Source organism: Pelophylax lessonae (assembly GCF_965119305.1).
Source record: "Pelophylax lessonae genome assembly, chromosome: 1".
NCBI classification, from domain to species: Eukaryota; Metazoa; Chordata; class Amphibia; order Anura; family Ranidae; genus Pelophylax; species Pelophylax lessonae.
In genome coordinates this window covers 825,840,950-825,859,060 of record NC_138768.1, presented here as the reverse complement: position 1 = coordinate 825,859,060, position 18,111 = coordinate 825,840,950, and the positions used below count along the sequence as shown (strand labels likewise).

Here is an 18,111-nt window from a genome sequence, read left to right as displayed (position 1 = left end):
GGAACGTCTTCATTTCTTACCGGACCCATGAACCTCACTCATTCAAGACAAATGGGTCCACAAGCTGATTCGGTCCGGTTACAAGATCGGGTTTCGGTCCTGGCCTCCGGCAAGGTTCTTCCTTTCTAACCTGCGCCTGTCCCCGGATCGGGTTCAGGATCTGTAATTACAGGGAGTGATTGTCCCAGTTCCAGAAGTGGAACGTTTTCAGGGATATTTTTCAAATCTGTTCAATGTTCCCAGGAAGGAGTGCAAGGTCCGTCCGATCTTGGACCTCAAGGCTCTGAACTGCTTTGTGCGGGTTCAGAAATTTCGGATGGAGTCACACAGTAGTGGCATTCCTTTATCAAGGGGATTTTCTGGCCTCTATCGATATCAAGGACGCTTATCATTGTATCCCAGTATATTTTAGGCATCAGAGTTTCCTTCGCTTTGCCGTGGGAGAGGAGCATTATTAATTTGTAGTGTTACCTTTTGGTCTCACCTCAGCTCTGCGGGTGTTCACAAAAAAGTGTTAGCCCCGGTGTTGGCCTTGCTCAGGCAGAAGGGGATTGCGGTGGTACTGGGGTACTTCGATTACCTTCTTCTGCGAGCAGAGTCTTCGTCGGCTCTAGAGATCGATCTGGATATCACTGTGCAAACTCTGCAGGAGTTCGGCTGGTTGCTGAGTTTTCAGAAATCAGCTCTGACTCCGTCCACCAAACTGGACTACCTGGGCCTGACTCTAGATTCAGCCTCAGCCCGGGTGTTTCTTCCAGAGGCGAAACTGCTGAAGTTCCAGGAGGCGATTCGGCTCCTGTTGTCTAACCATTGGCCGTCTTTCAGGACTTGCATGCAAGTGCTGGGTTTGATGGTCTCCGCCTTCGAGGCAGGTTCCGTTTGCCCAGTTTCATATTAGGCTTCTGCAGAAAGATTCTTGCCAAGCGGGACAAGAATTCTCAATCATTTGACAACCTGATTCAGTTGAGCTGGGATCTCTGATTTGGTGGCTCTGTTCCCCAGCTCTTTGGCAAGGGAAGTCCTTTCTCCCCCTGTATTGGACAGTGATTTCCACGGATGCCAGTCTGTCTGGGTGGGGCGGTGTTCTGGGCACAGACTCCGCTCAAGGTGTTTGGACTTGGGAGGAGTCCAGGAGTCCAGTCTGCCGATCAACATCCTGGAGATTCGGGCGATCAGGCTTTGCCTGTCCCAGTGGACGGATCGTCTGCAGGGTGCCCAGTAAGGGTTCAATCTGACAATGCCACGGCTGTTGCATAGGTCAATCAAGGAGGCACAAGAGGTGCCCTAGGGGCTCGGGAAGTGGACGGCATTCTAAAGGTGGGCAAATTGATATGTTCCCACCCTCTCTGTGGTGCACATTCCAGGGGTGGAAAATTGGCAGGGAGGCTACCTCAGTCGTCAGGCATTGCAGCCGGGCGAATGGTCTCTAGACCCGGAGGTGTTTCAACAACTGTGTCTCCGATGGGGGAGCGCTGATGTGGACCTGTTGGCCTCTCATTTCAACCGGAAGGTTTAGAGCATGGGTGCTCAACCTGTGGCTCTCCAGCTGTTGCGGAACTACAAGTCCCATCATGCCTCTGCCTTTGGAAGTCATGCTACTACCCGTCAGCCTTGCAATGCCTCATGGGATATGTAGCTCTGCAACAGCTGGAGAGCCACAGGTTGAGCACCCATGGTTTAGAGGTTTGTGGCAAGGTCTCTGGATCCTCTGGCCGACCCTGCCGAAGCTCTTGTGGCCCCTTGGGGTTAGTATGACCCGATTTACTCTTTTCCTCCACTACAACTTCTGCTGAAACTGTTGCGCAGAATCGAAGTGGGAGGGATTCCAGTCATTCTGGTGGCACCAGAACAGCCTCGCCGGTCTGGTATCGCAGGCCTAGTAAGACTGGTAGCTGATGCTCCCTGGAGGCTTCCTCTCAGAGAAGATATTTTGTCTCAAGGACCGATCTTCCATCCTGCTTTACAGTCGCTGGCTTTAATAGCATGGCTATTGAAAGCCAGGTGCTGAAGGACAGAGGGCTGTCGGATTTGGGGATTCCTACGCTGTTGAAAGCTAGAAAATCTACTTCCAGGAAAATTTATCATCAAGTTTTGAGGGCATACATTACTTAGTGTGGTTTCTCCCCTTTCCTTTTCTGTGTCCCGCCTGCTGGAGTTTCTACACCAAGTTGCAGATCAGCGTTTGGCTCTGGGCACCATCAGGGGCCAGATTTCTGCCTTGGCAATAATCTTTCAATGGCCGTTGGCTGCAAATTCCTTGGTTCACACACTTTCGGGCTGCGGGTTCGCCATCTGGCTCCTCCAGTGAGATCCCTGGTACCTCAGTGAGACCTCAATTTGGTACGGACGGTACTTCAAAAACCTCCTTTTGAAAATATTTGTGAACTTCCTCTGCTTACTCGGTCACAGAAGGTGGCCTTTTTGGTGGCTATTACTTCTGCGTGTAGGGTGCCGGAGGTGGCTGCGATGTCCTGTCGGTCACCTTACCTGGTGGTTCACAGGGACAAAGAGGTGTTACAACCCTGTCAGGCGTTCCTTTCTAAGGTCATCTCGGGGTTTCATTTAAATGTGGATATTATGTTGCCATATGTTGTCCTAAGCTCAAACATCCTAAGGAAATTGCCCTACATTCCCTGGATGTGGTTCGGGCAATTAGGGTGTACCTGGTGTGGACTGAGTCGATTTGAAAATCCAATTCTTTGTTTGTCCTTACGAATGGTTCTCATAAGGGGCAGGGCGCATCTGCTGCGACCATTTCCAGATGGATCAGACAGACGGTGGTGCAGGCCTATTCTATTAAGGGTCAGGTTCCTCCTATCCCTTGCATTCTACAAGGATCCTATATCTGGCACCCCCCAAACTTTAAATGTAAAAACACCCACAAAAATCTGTAATGTTTTCAAGAAAATTTATTGCACATATTTCACAGCCCCCCATCACAGTGCCCCTTGCAGTCTGCCCACCCCGCAGACATGATACAAGAGATGGTCAGAGACTGCAGACATGATGATACAAGAGATGGTCAGAGACTACGGACGTGATACAAGAGATGGTCAGAGACTGCAGACGTGATACAAGAGATGGTCAGAGACTACGGACGTGATACAAGAGATGGTCAGAGACTGCGGACATGATACAGGAGATTGTGAGAGACTGCAGACGTGATACAAGAGATGGTCAGAGACTACGGACGTGATACAAGAGATGGTCAGAGACTGCGGACATGATACAGGAGATTGTGAGAGACTGCAGACATGATGCAAGAAATGGTCAGAGACTGCAGACATGATACAAGAGATGGTCAAAGAATGCAGATATGATACAGGAGATGGGCAGAGACTGCAGACATGATAGAAGAGCACAAGGGGGGCCGAAGAGCATAGAGGAAGCAGAGAGCACTGGAGAGAATTAAGGGGGGGGGGGTTGGAAAGCATTGCAGGGGGGTTGGAAAGTGCAGGGGGTGGAGAGCACTGGGGGGGGCAGGGAAAACCAGAGGGATGGAGGGACTGGAGAGCACGGGGGGGGGGACTGGAGATGATTGAGGGGGGTAGTCAGGGTGCACAGGGGGGTGGAGAGCACTGGGGGAGCCAGAAAGCAGAGAACTGGGAGGAGGGGGGCTAAGGAGCACTGGGGGGGCTGAAGAGCACTGGGGGGTGCTTGAAAGGGGGGCTGGACAGCCCTAGGGGGGCCAGCAAAGGAAGTTGGATAGAAAGGGGCGGTGAGGCAGCTGCATAAAGAGCAATTGATCTTTCCATATTCCTCATGTGCCCGCTGAATGCCAGCAGAAGGGAGAGGAGGAGAATCAGGCATTAAGCGGGTGCAGGAGGAATATGGAAAAATCAATTCCTCTATATGCAGCTGTCCCGGCCGCTTCTCCTATCCTGCACACAGGGAGGCTGCACAGGCACTTACCTTCTTTCCGCCCCCTGTGAGCAGCGCGAACTGAAGGAGCTGCTATTGCAGCTGCCTTCACAGGGGGATGCGTGCCGGCCCGGCGGCGCCGGCGGGCACCCTTGAGCGGCCTGACACCCCCCGTGCATGGCACCAGGGGCAGCCCGCTAGTACGCCACTGCTTAGTGCCTCCTGGGCCTTCCGTCATCAGGCGTCAGTGGTTCAGGTGTGCAAGGCGGCTGCGTGGTCATCTGTACACACATTTACAAAGTTTTATGAGGTGGATGTACTTGCATCTTCTGGTGCTGCCTTCAGTCACAAAGTTTTGCAGGCTGCGGTTGCAGAGGTTCCTGCCTCTTGAGGGTGTAATTTTTCCTGGTAGTGAGCTCCAGTTGTTCCTGGTTGAGCTACTGGTTTACCTGGTTGGCTATGTTTAGCCCTTTTTGGGAATTACATGTATTGCTGTGTTTTTCCACCCCTCATATTGACACTGCTTTGGGACAAGGGTCTAAGAAGATATGGAGCGGTGTTCGTCAGTGAGCGAAAGAGAAATTTGGATTTTTGTCTTACCGTAAAATCCTTTTCTCTGAGGTTCACTGACATACACAGCACCCGCCCCTCTGTGCAGTTGGGTTAGTTATTCTTCTGACACTGCTTACAAACTGAAGTCCTAGAGCAGGAAGTGGGAGTATACCCTCTGGGACTGCCCCGGGGGGTGTACCCAAAATGGTTTCCGCCTAGTCCAACTCGTATGGAGAGAGCAGTATAAGCCCAAGGGTCTAAGAAGATATGGAGCTGTGTCTGTCAGTGGACCTCCGAGAGAAGGATTTAAAGGTAAGACAAAAATCTAGTTTTTTTTTCCAGAATCGTCTCTAATTTTTTTGTTTATAGCGCAAAAAAAAAAAAAAAAAAACACAGATGTGATCAAATACCTCCAAAAGAAAGCTCTATTTGTGGGAAAAAAAGGACATCAATTTTATTTGGGTACAGCGTTGCACGTCTGCGCAATTGTCAGTTAAAATATAGCAGTGCCGAATCACAAAAAATGCTCTGGTCATTAAGGGGGGAAATCTTCCAGTCCGGAAGTGGTTAATGTGCTATATTTACCAGAGTTAGCAAACATTACCAAAATATACCATAAAATGTTTGTAACAAAAAAAGAAATTTGTACATTCGAAAAAAAATGTTCAATCTGTTTCTTCTCTTTTTTGTTGTCACTGCAGTTAAAAACAAACATCAATTTGACCGCACTAATAATTGTAAAAACAAACTAAGGTTTTTATAGCGTTCCTAAAATGAAAAATGTGCTGACTCTGTTGCACACCCATTTGCAAAGACCGGTAATGATGGATGGTTTGTTTGTAAACTTAATATCTGATTGTCATAATTGGCTGTCGGGGAGCCAAGCCTTTTGGTTCATGATCATTAGTTGAGTTATCAGTGACAGCTGCTTATTAAACATTGATCACCATTCTCTTAGCATTCTCCCCATGTTGTATGGATGTGGTTTCATCCACTATTGAGATTTTTTTTTTTTGTCGGGATTTAAAAAAAATGCTTCAAAAAGTAGCTCTTTCTGTATGTATCTATCTTTCCCGAAACGAAGCCATCGATACAGAGAGAGAGACACCCATTACCTGGAAGCAGCACAGCCAACTATCTTGGGGGACATAGGTTTGGAGGATGCCACAAGTGTCAAAACACAGAGAGCATTGAGAGCTTGGAAGAGTATTCTAGCCTCTTGAAGTCCAGGTAAGTTAGCCACTGGAGGAGGCTCAGTGGAAGAGTATGGAGAGTAGTGCCGCTTGTTTATAAAGGAATTGTTCTCCTCATTACAGTTCCAACAGTCCAGCATGATATAAAGCAATGGCATTGGTAAAAATTAAATAAGTAGAATTGGTTCTTACCATAGTGGAGATGGTAAAGGTTGCTCTTAGTTCATTCAGCATCTCATTGACGTTTATACATTTCAGCAAATCAAGGTTATTCCTCAAGTAGTCAAAAAAATTGTCCTCAGCATACCCCATTCTTATCTAATAGGAAACACAAACATGCCATTAATATCCTCCCTGTATTTTATCTATGATAGCGTTTTATTTACCATTTACATTGTAGGCTGTGGGCATGGTTTTCCTAACCCTCCAGTATTGAATTCTATTGTAACCGTACTGTCTCTCTTATTTTGTAATCTGTTGGAGCTATAGTAATCCTGTATAGTTATAAGAATACAAAAAATTACTAAAACAGCGACTCATCTTCACTCTACACTAAGTGAATATTCTTCTACACCAGGTGTGTTGGATGCCTGCGACCATGTTGTGCACTGTACTAAACTTTGTTTGGACACATGCTCCTGCTTATGACCCGTGAGTGCCACTACAACTTTCTGGTTATCTACTGTTGTTACTTTGCTGCAATGCACCCATACAGATACTCCCTGGACAGTGTGCAGTGACTTCCATATAAAACTATGGACAATATGCAGTGAAGTGCATGAAATATTGATTGGCCAGGGTGCATTGCAGCAAAGTAACATCAGTAGGTAAATAGAAAGTAATAGAGACACTCACACATCTTGAGAAGCAGTATCTGCCCAAGCAAGAGAAGTTTACTTTGAAGGATCAACGTCCACCTTGATGACTGACATAGATGGACTGCCAAACATAGAAACTTGGACAGAATAAACTTGTAAGGGTAGGGGCTAGATGAGGTGCAGTTGGTCGTCACATCCTCCATGTTTCCCTCCTCTTTTGGTGCCAAGCAAGGGTCACATGAGAGACCTACCCAGGGGTGGGTTCTTCTGGTCCACACTAGGCACTTTGAATAGGGTCACTGCCTTACATAGGGAGTACATTTACTGAAATAACTGACTGATCTTCAATAGAGATGGCCTTGCGGTTGGCCCGGCGGTCGGTTCGCGGCGAACATTGCTCGTTCGCAGTTTGCCGATCTTACAAACATATGGCGTTGTTTGCGGTGGCCATATTAGTTTACATTGGGAAGAACTTAGACCCATGACACATCCATCAGGTGGAACAGGACAGCCAATTGAGACATTTCAGCACATGTACATACCCCCTTCCTTATAAATAGACCTGAGCTGGCTGCTATTTTACATTCTGCTTTTTGTCAATGTAGGGAGAGGTTTGCTGTGTACAGCAGGGACAGATTGTCAGTGACACAGTTCGCTCTGTTATAGGTCCACAAAAGTCCTTTTAAGGACTGGTATTTGGTATAGGTGTACTATCTATATCAGCCCTCAAAAATTCAACTCGCCTGCTCGCATTTTGCGAGTGAATTGATGAGCAGGGCGAGTAAGAACAGGGCTGTACTGTAGGGGGAATATGCAGCTGTGTGTGTGTGTTTCATAGCCCAGTGAGCAGCTTCCCCCCCCTCCAGGAATGGGAGAGGCTGAATCTGCTCTGCTTTCTCCCGCCCCTCTCTCTCTCTCTCCCTGTGCCCGGCCACACACTCAGTGCAGTCCGTGCTGTGTGAATATGTGTGGGCGGGAAAGTTTAATTAGCAGCCAGCAGCTACATGAACATCTCTGACTGAGTGAGTATAAGATGACCGGACTTTCTCCTCCCTACCCTCTCACCCCCCCCCCCCTCTGTCCCTGTCATCTTCCTCTCTGTCACATGCTATATGTGCCTGTTCCATGAAAGTGGGGAGGCATCCATTTCTGGGGAGTCTAAAATCCGGCTATATTACTCCAGGCACATTGGTGGTGGCAAGCAAGGGTGTTCCCTATAAACCTACATTAGTGACCCTTTATGTATGAACAGTTTCCTCCTGCTCCATCTACTTCAAGTTTAATTGACTTTTGATGGACTCTTATTGATTCTATTTTATTTTATTTATGCATTCATCTTATGCATTTACTTGTCTGTGAAGTTTATATCTATAATTGTTTGGTTTATTATATTTTCATTGTGGTACATCAGCACCCGTAGTGATTCAATTGAACCTATTGTATGAATGGTAAGAGGTTACCACCACTTCTGAAATTTTAGTCAGAAAGACCTAGAGTTTTTTGATGAATTTCAATTCTACATATTAACTATTAAGTAGCAGCATTTGTGATATTGATTTATCTATATATTTTTTCTTTGACCTTTAAGCGCAGAGGATTACACAACAGTCTATAATTTATAGTCTATTTATAGTGGTATTTCTACACCATCTCTATCTCTCTCTGTCACCCCCTCTCTCTCTCTCTCCCTCCGTGTCACCCCCCTTTCTCCCTCCGTGTCACCCCCTCTCTCCCTCCGTGTCACCCCCCTCTCTCCTTCCGTGTCACCCCCCTTTCTCCCTCCGTGTCACCCCCCTTTCTCCCTCCGTGTCACCCACCCTCTCTCTGTGTCACCCACCCTCTCTCTCTCTCTGTGTCACCCACCCTCTCTCTCTCTCTGTCAGCCCCCTCTCTCCCTCTCTCTCTGTCAGCCTCCTCTCTCCCTCTCTCTGTGTCAGCCCCCTCTCTCTGTGTCAGCCCCTTCTCTCCCTCTCTCTGTGTCAGCCCCCTCTCTCTGTGTCAGCCCCTTCTCTCCCTCTCTCTGTGTCAGCCCCCTCTCTCTGTGTCAGCTCCCTCTCTCTGTGTCAGCTCCCTCTCTCTGTGTCAGCTCCCTCTCTCTGTGTCAGCTCCCTCTCTCTGTGTCAGCTCCCTCTCTCTGTGTCAGCTCCCTCTCTCTGTGTCAGCTCCCTCTCTCTGTGTCAGCCCCCTCTCTCTGTGTCAGCCCCCTCTCTCTGTGTCAGCCCCCTCTCTCCCTCTCTCTGTGTCAGCCCCCTTTCTCCCTCTCTCTGTGTCAGCCCCCTCTCTCCCTCTCTCTGCGTCAGCCCCCTCTCTCTGTGTCAGCTCCCTCTCTCTGTGTCAGCTCCCTCTCTCTGTGTCAGCCCCCTCTCTCTGTGTCAGCCCCCTCTCTCTGTGTCAGCCCCCTTTCTCCCTCTCTCTGTGTCAGCCCCCTCTCTCCCTCTCTCTGTGTCAGCCCCCTCTCTCCCTCTCTCTGTGTCAGCCCCTTCTCTCCCTCTCTAAGTGTCAGCCCCCTCTCTCCGTGTCAGCCCCCTCTCTCCCTCTCTCTGTGTCAGCCCCCTCTCTATCCCTGTTACCCCCCTCTCTCTGTCAACCCCCCCCCCCTGTCTCTCTCTGTCAAACTCCCTCTCTCTCTGTTGAACCCTCTCTCGGTTGTTGTTGTTGTTGTTGTTGTTGTTGTTAATATTTATTTTTGTAACTTAATTCTGAATAAAACATTTAACAGTGTAATTTTAGGAGATATTTTACGAGGGCGTGTTTAGGGGCGGTGCAGGGTAGGGTTTGGGTAGGGCAACAAGTGGCGAGTAACTTTAAGGCCTGGCTAGTAGCTCAGGACTTAAAATTTTGAGCAGTGATCTATATTGTCTCTTGTCAGTGTAGGGAGAGGTTTGCTGTGGGGAGCAGGGACAGATTGAAAGGACTTTTGTGGAACAGAGTGATCTGTGTCACTGACAATCTGTCCCTGCTCCCCACAGCAAACCTCTCCCTACACTGACAAGAGACAATATAGATAGTACACCTACTGTATACCAAATACCAGTCCTTTGAAAGGACTTTTGTGGAACAGAGTGATCTTTGTCACTGACAAAGGACTGGTATTTGGTATAGGTGTACAATTATTTGGTGTGCACTATATATGGGTGTAATACATACTTTCTAATATAGAAAGCATATTATAGTGGATTTGTATTGTGCACTGTGCAGCATTGTGCCTGGTGTGGTGAGCATTTCTGCAGCGATACTACAACTACAGAGTAACAAAAGCACTTTTAAAAAAGTATTATAACCGGTGTGATAGTCCAGTGTCCCCCCTAAACGACAGATTGAAGAGGGGTGTTATCTAACAATATACTTTTATAACAGTGTATTTGTGTCCTGCAAAAATATTGCCTCTTTTGCTGCATTAACTCTGCTACACACAGTGACAACAGTTACTGGCCAATTTTTTGTAGAACTGGTGTGATAGACCAGTGGCCCCCCAATACCAGAGATTGAAGCGGGGTGTTATATACCTTCTTCCACATATACTGCGCTTCTCTAGAGACTTTTGTCACAGGGTAATTTAAAAAATGACAGGCAGAGGAAGAGGCAGGCCCTTACGCAGGGGTGGTAGAGGTAGGGCAGGAGTAGAAGGCCAGAGCCAAAGTGTGAAATTTCAGAAGGTGCGTTCGATTACGTCAAAGGACGCACCAGACTTGGTTGAGTGGCTCACTCAGCCTTCCTCTTCTCCACCCTCCTCATCCTCTCTATATGCACCCTCTTCACTCTCTGCTGTGTGCACCCCCAAAGACACCACCACCACCATATACACAGTATATATGGCGGCAGTGGTGTAGTGGTTAGCACTTTCACCTAGCAGCAAGAGGGTCGCTGGTTCAAATCCCAACCACGACATTACCTGCCTGGAGTTTGCATGTTCTCCCTGTGCCTGCGTGGGTTTCCTCCGGGTACTCCGGTTTCCTCCCACACTCCAAAGACATGCTGGTAGGTTGGATCCTGTATAAAAAAATTCGCCCTACTGTGTATGTATGTATGTATGTATGTATGTGAGTTAGGGACCTTAGACAATGTATATGTATACATCGCATTACCACTACCTCACTTCCAGTTACGGTATGCGATTCAGCCATACACCTAGTGTGGACGCCAGGCATGTACTTCACTTACTGTAACTCTCTGGGATTGCTGCTGAAGGAGTGGCAACAACATCTCCCTTGCTACAAGAGGTTATCTCACCTGCCACATATTATATTGCAGGATTTATATAGTGCCAACAGTTTGCACAGTGCTTTACAACATGAGGGCAGACAGTACAGTTACAATACAATTCAATACAGGCGGAATCAGAGGGCCCTGCTCATTAGGCTCCATTCACACCTGAGCGTATCATTTTCAGCAGTTTTTCTGGGTGTTTTTTTTTAGGCGTTTTTTGCAGGTGTTTGGAGGCAGTCATTGACATCTAACAAAAACGCTTGTAATCTACCAAAAAAAGAAGCTTATGTACTTTTTTTGTGCTCCAGGCATTTTGCTTCAGGGAACAAACGCTCATATCTGAACAGGGGCCCTTGAAATGAATGGGATTTTGCTTGTTGGGCATTTTGAGACTTCAGAGATGAGCATTTTACGAGATGAAAAATGCTTAGGTGTAAACAGGGCCTTAGAGCTTACAAGCTAGGAGAGAGGGTTAAGTGATACAAAAGTTAATAGCTATGGGGGGGGGGGGGGGGGGATGAGCTGATGGAGAAAACTGCAGTACAATTGTTAGGCAAAGGCAGGATAGGCTTCTCGGACAGATTGGGGAAGGGAGTTCCATTGGATGAGAAAGGCTCAGGAAAAGTTCTTGAAGCGAGAATGGGAGGCTGTGACAAGGAAGGTATTGTTGGTATTTTGAGACTAGGTTATTGATGTAGGTGGGAGTTGTGGATGGCTTAGTAAGTTGTTAGTATTTTGGGTGAGTGGGAGCCAAAGGAGGGATTGACACAGAGGAGTAGTAGACACGGAGAGGTTGGTAAGGTGGATGAGTCTGGAAGCAGCATTCATAAAGGACTGAAGGAGGGATAGCCTGTGTAAAGGAAAGCCAATGAGGAGGGAGTTGCAATAGTCGAGGCGGGAGATTACCAGGGAGTGAATTAGATGCTTTGTGGTTGGTTAGAAAGGGAAGTATTTTAGAGATGTTGCGGAGGTTGATGCGGCAAGATTTGGACAGTGATTGGACGTGGAGCCGAAAGGATAGTTTAGAGACCAGGATTACACATAGAAATTTGCATGCGGGGTCAGGCTGTTGGTTGTGCCATTGATCTTGACAGAGAGATCAGGGGAAGGGGCACGTGGGGGAGGAAAAATATGAGCTCAGTTTTATATAGAATGAGTTTAGGAAGTGGTGTTACATCTAGGCTGATATATCTGCTAGTAAATTAGGGATACGTGAGGATACATGTACACGCTTACGACAAGCTGCTAGAGAGACCTTTGTTACCCTTGGTAAACCATTTGCGTCTTCACACTATATGAAGTCTTGTGCCGTTATCTTCATACCTCACTTTGTCTAGTGATCGGAGCTGTAACTAAGTGCCAGTTACTTGCATTACACCATTTGATTAACTTCTGACCAGGCAAAGGCAAAGTTTCAAAAGCTTTATTGAAAAAATTAACATGATGACCAATACAGACAACAGTTCAAAATAAAGTGCAGTCCTTTCCCCAACATCCCTAACTTTAGGCTTGGGACTGCCATAGCATACCTGCATAGGAAAGAGTCCATTCTTGGCAGAGTCCATGGATGGTATCCTGCAGGTTCCAGCAAGCCTCCTAGGCAGTAGGAACTCTGACCGCGGCATATTACTGGGAATCCAGACTCCGGTAACGGCAGCAAAACGGGTCTGGGCAAAACAAACCGTCCGGAACTGAAACAAGAAAACCCCCTAGGTCCCTTGGGTCTAGACCTCCATACCCTTTATAGCACACAGGATTAGGGGTCGCACCCAAGAAAAATAATTAACTCCCAACTTTCCAGCTGGGGCAGTGTTAGCCACTACCTGCCTACAAACGTTTCCTGTTTGGACACATACTCCTGCTCAAGACTCCAGAGTGCATCTACTGCTTTCTATTTATCAACTGATATTTCTTGCTGTAATGCACCCAGACAAGTACTCTCTGGACAGTGTGCAGTAACCTCTATACTGTTTAAAATCCACTCATCCAGGTGCATTGCTGCAAAGTAACATCAGTAGATAAATAGAAAATAGAGGCACTCTCAGGTCTTGAAAAAAGGAGTTTGTGTCCAAACAAGAGAGGTTAATTCTGTCCAACAATTTGATGGATCGATAACCTTGACAAAGATGGACTGCAATCCATAGAAACCTGGACAGAAAAAAAACTCCCCTTCTTTGAACACATACTCCTGCTCAAGAGATGAGAGTGCCTCAAGTACTTTCTATTGATTAACAATATGGGTGTGATGGTCTGGTGTCCACATATTTTTTACTGTTACTTTGCTGTAATGCACCCAGGCCAATGGATTTTATATGGAGATCACTACATATTGTCCATAGTTTTATATGGAAGTGTCAAGGTCTTACTTTGCCTTCCTTTTGGCAGCCATCTTGGACATGTGCAGACTGCTGTCTCTTATAAACTCTGTTTGCATCATCACTTGCCTGCTGCCTGAGCATCGCTCAGTGATCACGCTGCACACCTGACTATATATCACCAGAGGGCTTGCAGTCCTTGCCCTTGTGTTTGTGCTCCATGGTGCATCACTGCTTGCAGTCTCCTGTTCTCCGTGTTTCTCTGTGCGTGTTCCCTCCTGTCTCAGCGTCAAACACCCGATGGACCCTTACTTCCTTGTGGGTTCTACTCCAAGAAGCTGTCTCCAGCTGAATGCAATTATGTGATTGGAGACAGAGAGCTCTTGGCCATTATTCTCACTCTCAAGGAGTGGAGACACTTGCTTGAGGGTTCTGTGGTTCCAGTTCTCATTCTCACCGATCATAGGAATCTGATGCATCTCTGAGGCCAAGAGGCTCACACCCAATCAGGCCAGATGGGCCTTATTCTTGTCTCGTTTTAACTATGTGGTCTCCTATTTGCCCGACTGTAAGAATGCTAAAGCTGATGCCTTGTCTCACCAGTATTCTGAGTTGTCCAAGGAGGACTCCGTACCGACACTGACCATACTTTCAGATTGTATACTGGCTGCCATCCGCGCCAACTTAACCTCTCCTCTTGGGAAACAGATCTTGGCTGCCCAACCCGATGCTCCCACAAAGAGATCTGCTGGCAAATGCTTTGTACCTGAGGGGTTGTGCATCAGACTGTTGCGCACGTACCACAATTCCAAGACTGCCGGTCATCCTGGTAAGAACCAGATGTCCTGGGCTATTTCCTGTCAGTTCTGGTGGCCATCCCTCCGCGCTGATGTTGCTGCGTATGTGGCTGCTTGTCCGGTCTGTGCCCAGAACAAATCTCTGCCGTACCTTCCCTTGGGCCTACTGCATCCCATTCCCAATGGGGAGCGTCGCTGGTCTCACCTGGCCATAGATTTTATTGTGGAACTTCCTGCATCTCAAGGTTACACAGTTTCCTCATGATTGTCGACCGGTTCTCCAAAATGTGCCACTGTTCCGTTTAAGCGGCTGCCTATCGCTCAGGAGTTTGCCTGGGTGTTTGCCAGGGAGGTTTTCCGCTTACATGGGTTGCCTAAGGAGATTGTCTCGGACCGCGGGAGCCAGTTTGTCTCCAGGTTCTGGTGCGCCATTTGCTCCCAGTTGGGTATTCGACTCTCCTTCTCCTCGGCCTACCATTCACAGTCCAATGGTGCCACTGAGAATTACAACCAAGCTCTGGAGCAATTTCTCTGCTGCTATATCTCTGACCATCAGAACAATTAGGTTGATCTGCTACCTTGGGCAGAGTTTGCAAGGAACTCTGCCATCAACTCGTCTTTCGGAATGTCTCCATTCATGGCCAATTATGGGTTCCTACCCGTTGTGTTGCCTGAGTTGTTCTCCCCACAGGACATCCTGGCTGTTTAGGATCATCTTCGTGCCCTCCGTTCCTCTAGGGTACAGATTCAAGTGCCTTTACAGGGACGCTTATCTGGCACCCTGACAGGAAGTCATTGCAAGTGTCCAAGGAGTACCTGCCTGGTACTCCTTGATTCAAAATGCATGGCCTCCAACCTCCCCTGCTCAACAGCCTCTACTTTTCTGGGAAGGATTTCCACAAGATTTTGGAGTGTGTTGTTGGGCATATGTGCCCATTCAGCCAAAATAAAAAAGGGTAAAGCCCTGTAACCATACAGGTAGCAAATTTCAGCTGGTTCCTGATGCCCTGGCTGAAATTTGATCCAAGGGTGGCCCTACGGGCCCCCTCCTGCCCGTCATCAATTTATTGAGAAATCAAAGGAATCCGATCAGACAATTGCCAGCAGAACAGTGCCTGCATTCAGTCAGATGCTGCTACTGTGTGGGTATTTTGACAGCCAGCATTCAGAATACAATAGCTGCATCGGTTGATTCTGCTCTATTGAGCATAGATAGAGGAATCTGTTCAATTAGTTTTTTCATTCAGCCTGCATCTATTTGTATGTGGCCACCTTTACAATCCTTCCCCACTATATCCAAACCAGAGAAACAGTTTTTGGCTTAAAGTGGATTTTTACCCAATAAAAATAGGTAATTTGCACCTAGCTCCCTTCTCCTCCAATTAGATAAAGTAAAGGTAAGAATGACGCTGTGCATTCTAATGCCTCCAATGCCTGGATTTCACATGTGCACAGATGTGCCAGAGAGCTTCAGGACCTGACAGAGACCTGCAGCACATCTTTGTGCATGAGCACAGGTCTCTGCCGGGTCCTGAAGGCCAGGCAAAGCCCTTTGGCCCATTTGCATACGCTGTGGATTTTTTAAGGTGGCAATGCCGGGGGGGGGGGGGGGAAGCACCATTATGGGGGCTAAAGTTCCTCTTTAGACTAAGTTTCTGTAGGTTGAACTAGATAGACTTCTGCCTTTTTTCAACCAGACACTATTTAACATACACTTCGAGAGTAACCCTCCCTGGAAACACGTGAACTAAATAAAGTGTCTGTTTGTCGCAATTCGGCCATATAGTGCATTCATTTAATTTTTTCCTGTTCCCTGGTGGGAATTACAGTAAATCTAGGACATCATTGCAACAGCATCAGTGCTAATCACCTAGCTGCCATAATGGCTATATGTCTAGATCTACTTTACCATGTGCAATGTAAAACATACATTGATTCTTACCACACCCTCCTATATGCAAGTCTCTCCTTATCTTTATGATCCTTCACATACTTGCAAACATTTATTTCCAGACTTTCACCTAAAGACTGGGCATGGGGCCAAGATCAGGAAATCGGTACTGCCGGGATGAATACACATCAGGGACTTAGGTAATAGATTGAGGAAAAGGACCTCCAAGGTGGTTTTCTCTGAAATACTGCCTGTACCTCGAGCCACACAAGAGAGGCAGAAGGAGATTAGGGAACTTAACAAGTGGCTGAGGAATTGGTGTAGGAAGGAGGGGTTTGGGTTCCTGGAGAACTGGGCTGACTTCTCAGTCGGCTACCGGCTCTTTAGTAAGGATGGGCTGCACCTTAATGGGGACGGTACAGCTCTTTTGGGGAGAAAGATGGCCACCAAGTTGGAGGGGCTTTTAAACTAGGAGACGGGGGGGAGGGCTCAGAAGTAGAGTCAGTCAGGAGGGAGCAGAGGACTGAAGGCAGCTGTAGTGTCAGCAGCGACAGTAGGTCCACAATGTCAATTGGCAGGTCTGTGCGGGAGAACCTCAGACCAAACAGGAATAAACATAACCGCCAATTGCGCTTAACTTCCTTAAAACTAAGAGGGGTATATGCTAATGCCAGGAGCCTAGCTAATAAAATGGATGAGTTGGAAATGTTAGTACATGAGGAGGACATAGACCTTGTGGGAATAACAGAGACTTGGTTCGACCCCTCACATGACTGGCTGGCCAATATCCAAGGGTATTCGGTGTACCGGAAGGACAGGGTAGGAAAAAGAGGGGGAGGGGTATGTCTCTATGTCAAGAACAATATAAAGGTGACAGAAAGGAGTGACATTACGGATGGGATGAGCATGGATTTAGAATCTGTGTGGGTTGAACTCCATAGAGAAGGAGAAAAGGGGAAAGTAATTGTGGGGGTTTGCTATAGGCCACCTAACCAAGGGGAGGAGGTAGAGCTGGAATTTTTAGCACTAATGGGTAAAGTGGCAAAATTGGGATCAGTCATCGTATTGGGGGACTTCAATTACCCCGACATTGACTGGGAAGAGGGGACTGCACACTCACAGAAGGCCCGCCTATTCACGGAAACCTTACTGGATAATTACATGTCACAGTTGGTGGATTCACCTACCAGAGAAAACGCAGTCCTGGATCTATTGCTCACTAATGACCCAGACATAATCTCGGAGGTAGGAGTCCAGGACAACCTGGGCTCTAGCGATCACAGGATGATCACATTTAGTGTAAATAACAACATAACAAGACAAGTGGGGAACATAAGAACCCTAAACTTCAGAAGGGCAAACTTTCCAAAATTGTACTCAATGATGGAAAGGGTAAACTGGGACCAAACCCTGGGATCCCTGACCACAGAGGAAAAATGGGAATGCTTTAGGAACATATTAGGCAAAGGCATCTTGCAGTGCATTCCTATGGGAAATAAATTTAGAAGAGACAAAGCCAAACCTGGCTGGCTAAACTGTAGCGTCATAAAACTTATTAGGGGGAAAAAATTGGCCTTCAAGAAGTATAAATCAGAGGGCACAGTATCGGCTTTCGAGCAATACAAGGAGGCAAATAAGAAAAGTAAACAAGAAATCAAGATGGCTAAAATCAACTTTGAGAGACAAATAGCGGAGGATAGTAAAAAAAACCCAAAGAAATTCTTTAAATATATCAACAGCAAAAAAACTAAGGCAGAGCATATTGCACACATAATTAACAATGATGGGAGGATGGTTACAGAGGACACTGAAAAAGCAACCGTGCTAAATGCTTTTTTCTCGTCAGTCTTTACACAGGAAAAGGAGGGGTACACTGACCAAGACTGTATGGTTAGTAGTAATAAACAGGACTTGCCACCATGGCTAACAGAGGGGGAAATCAGGGAAAGGCTGGATAAACTTAACACAAACAAATCACCAGGACCGGATGGCATACATCCGAGAGTACTCAAGGAACTCAGTAAAGTTATATCGAGACCACTGTTCCTGATCTTTGCTGACAGTATTAGGACAGGAGATGTACCAGGGGATTGGAAGAAAGCTAACGTGATTCCAATATTCAAAAAGGGCCAGAGGCATATCCCGGGAAATTATAGGCCTGTCAGTTTGACATCAGTAGTATGTAAACTTCTGGAGGGGATGATAAGGGACTATATTGTAGAGTTTGCTAAGGACAACAACATCATCAGCAGTAATCAGCACGGGTTTACAAATGGGCGTTCTTGTCAAACCAATCTCCTTACATTCTACGAGGAGGTGAGCTGTGAGCTAGATAGGGGGAGACTAGTGGATGTGGTGTACTTGGATTTCGCTAAGGCGTTTGATACAGTTCCCCACAAGCGCTTAATTTATAAAATAAGGTCTGCAGGTATCGATAGCAGGGTTTGCTCTTGGATACGGAACTGGCTAAAAAGGCGG

General features: G+C 47.0%; 1 protein-coding gene across 2 annotated transcripts in view; it reads right to left on the bottom strand.

Moving 5' to 3' along the window:
* Nucleotides 1-18,111, bottom strand: part of MAVS (mitochondrial antiviral signaling protein) — an 80,472-nt gene that overhangs the window by 49,682 nt on the left and 12,679 nt on the right. For both annotated transcript variants that reach the window (XM_082243573.1, XM_082243572.1), the window contains exon 2: nucleotides 5,799-5,924. In XM_082243573.1, the coding sequence (XP_082099699.1) occupies nucleotides 5,799-5,918 (120 nt within the window). In that variant the 5' untranslated portion in view covers nucleotides 5,919-5,924. The remainder of the gene's footprint in view (nucleotides 1-5,798; nucleotides 5,925-18,111) is intronic.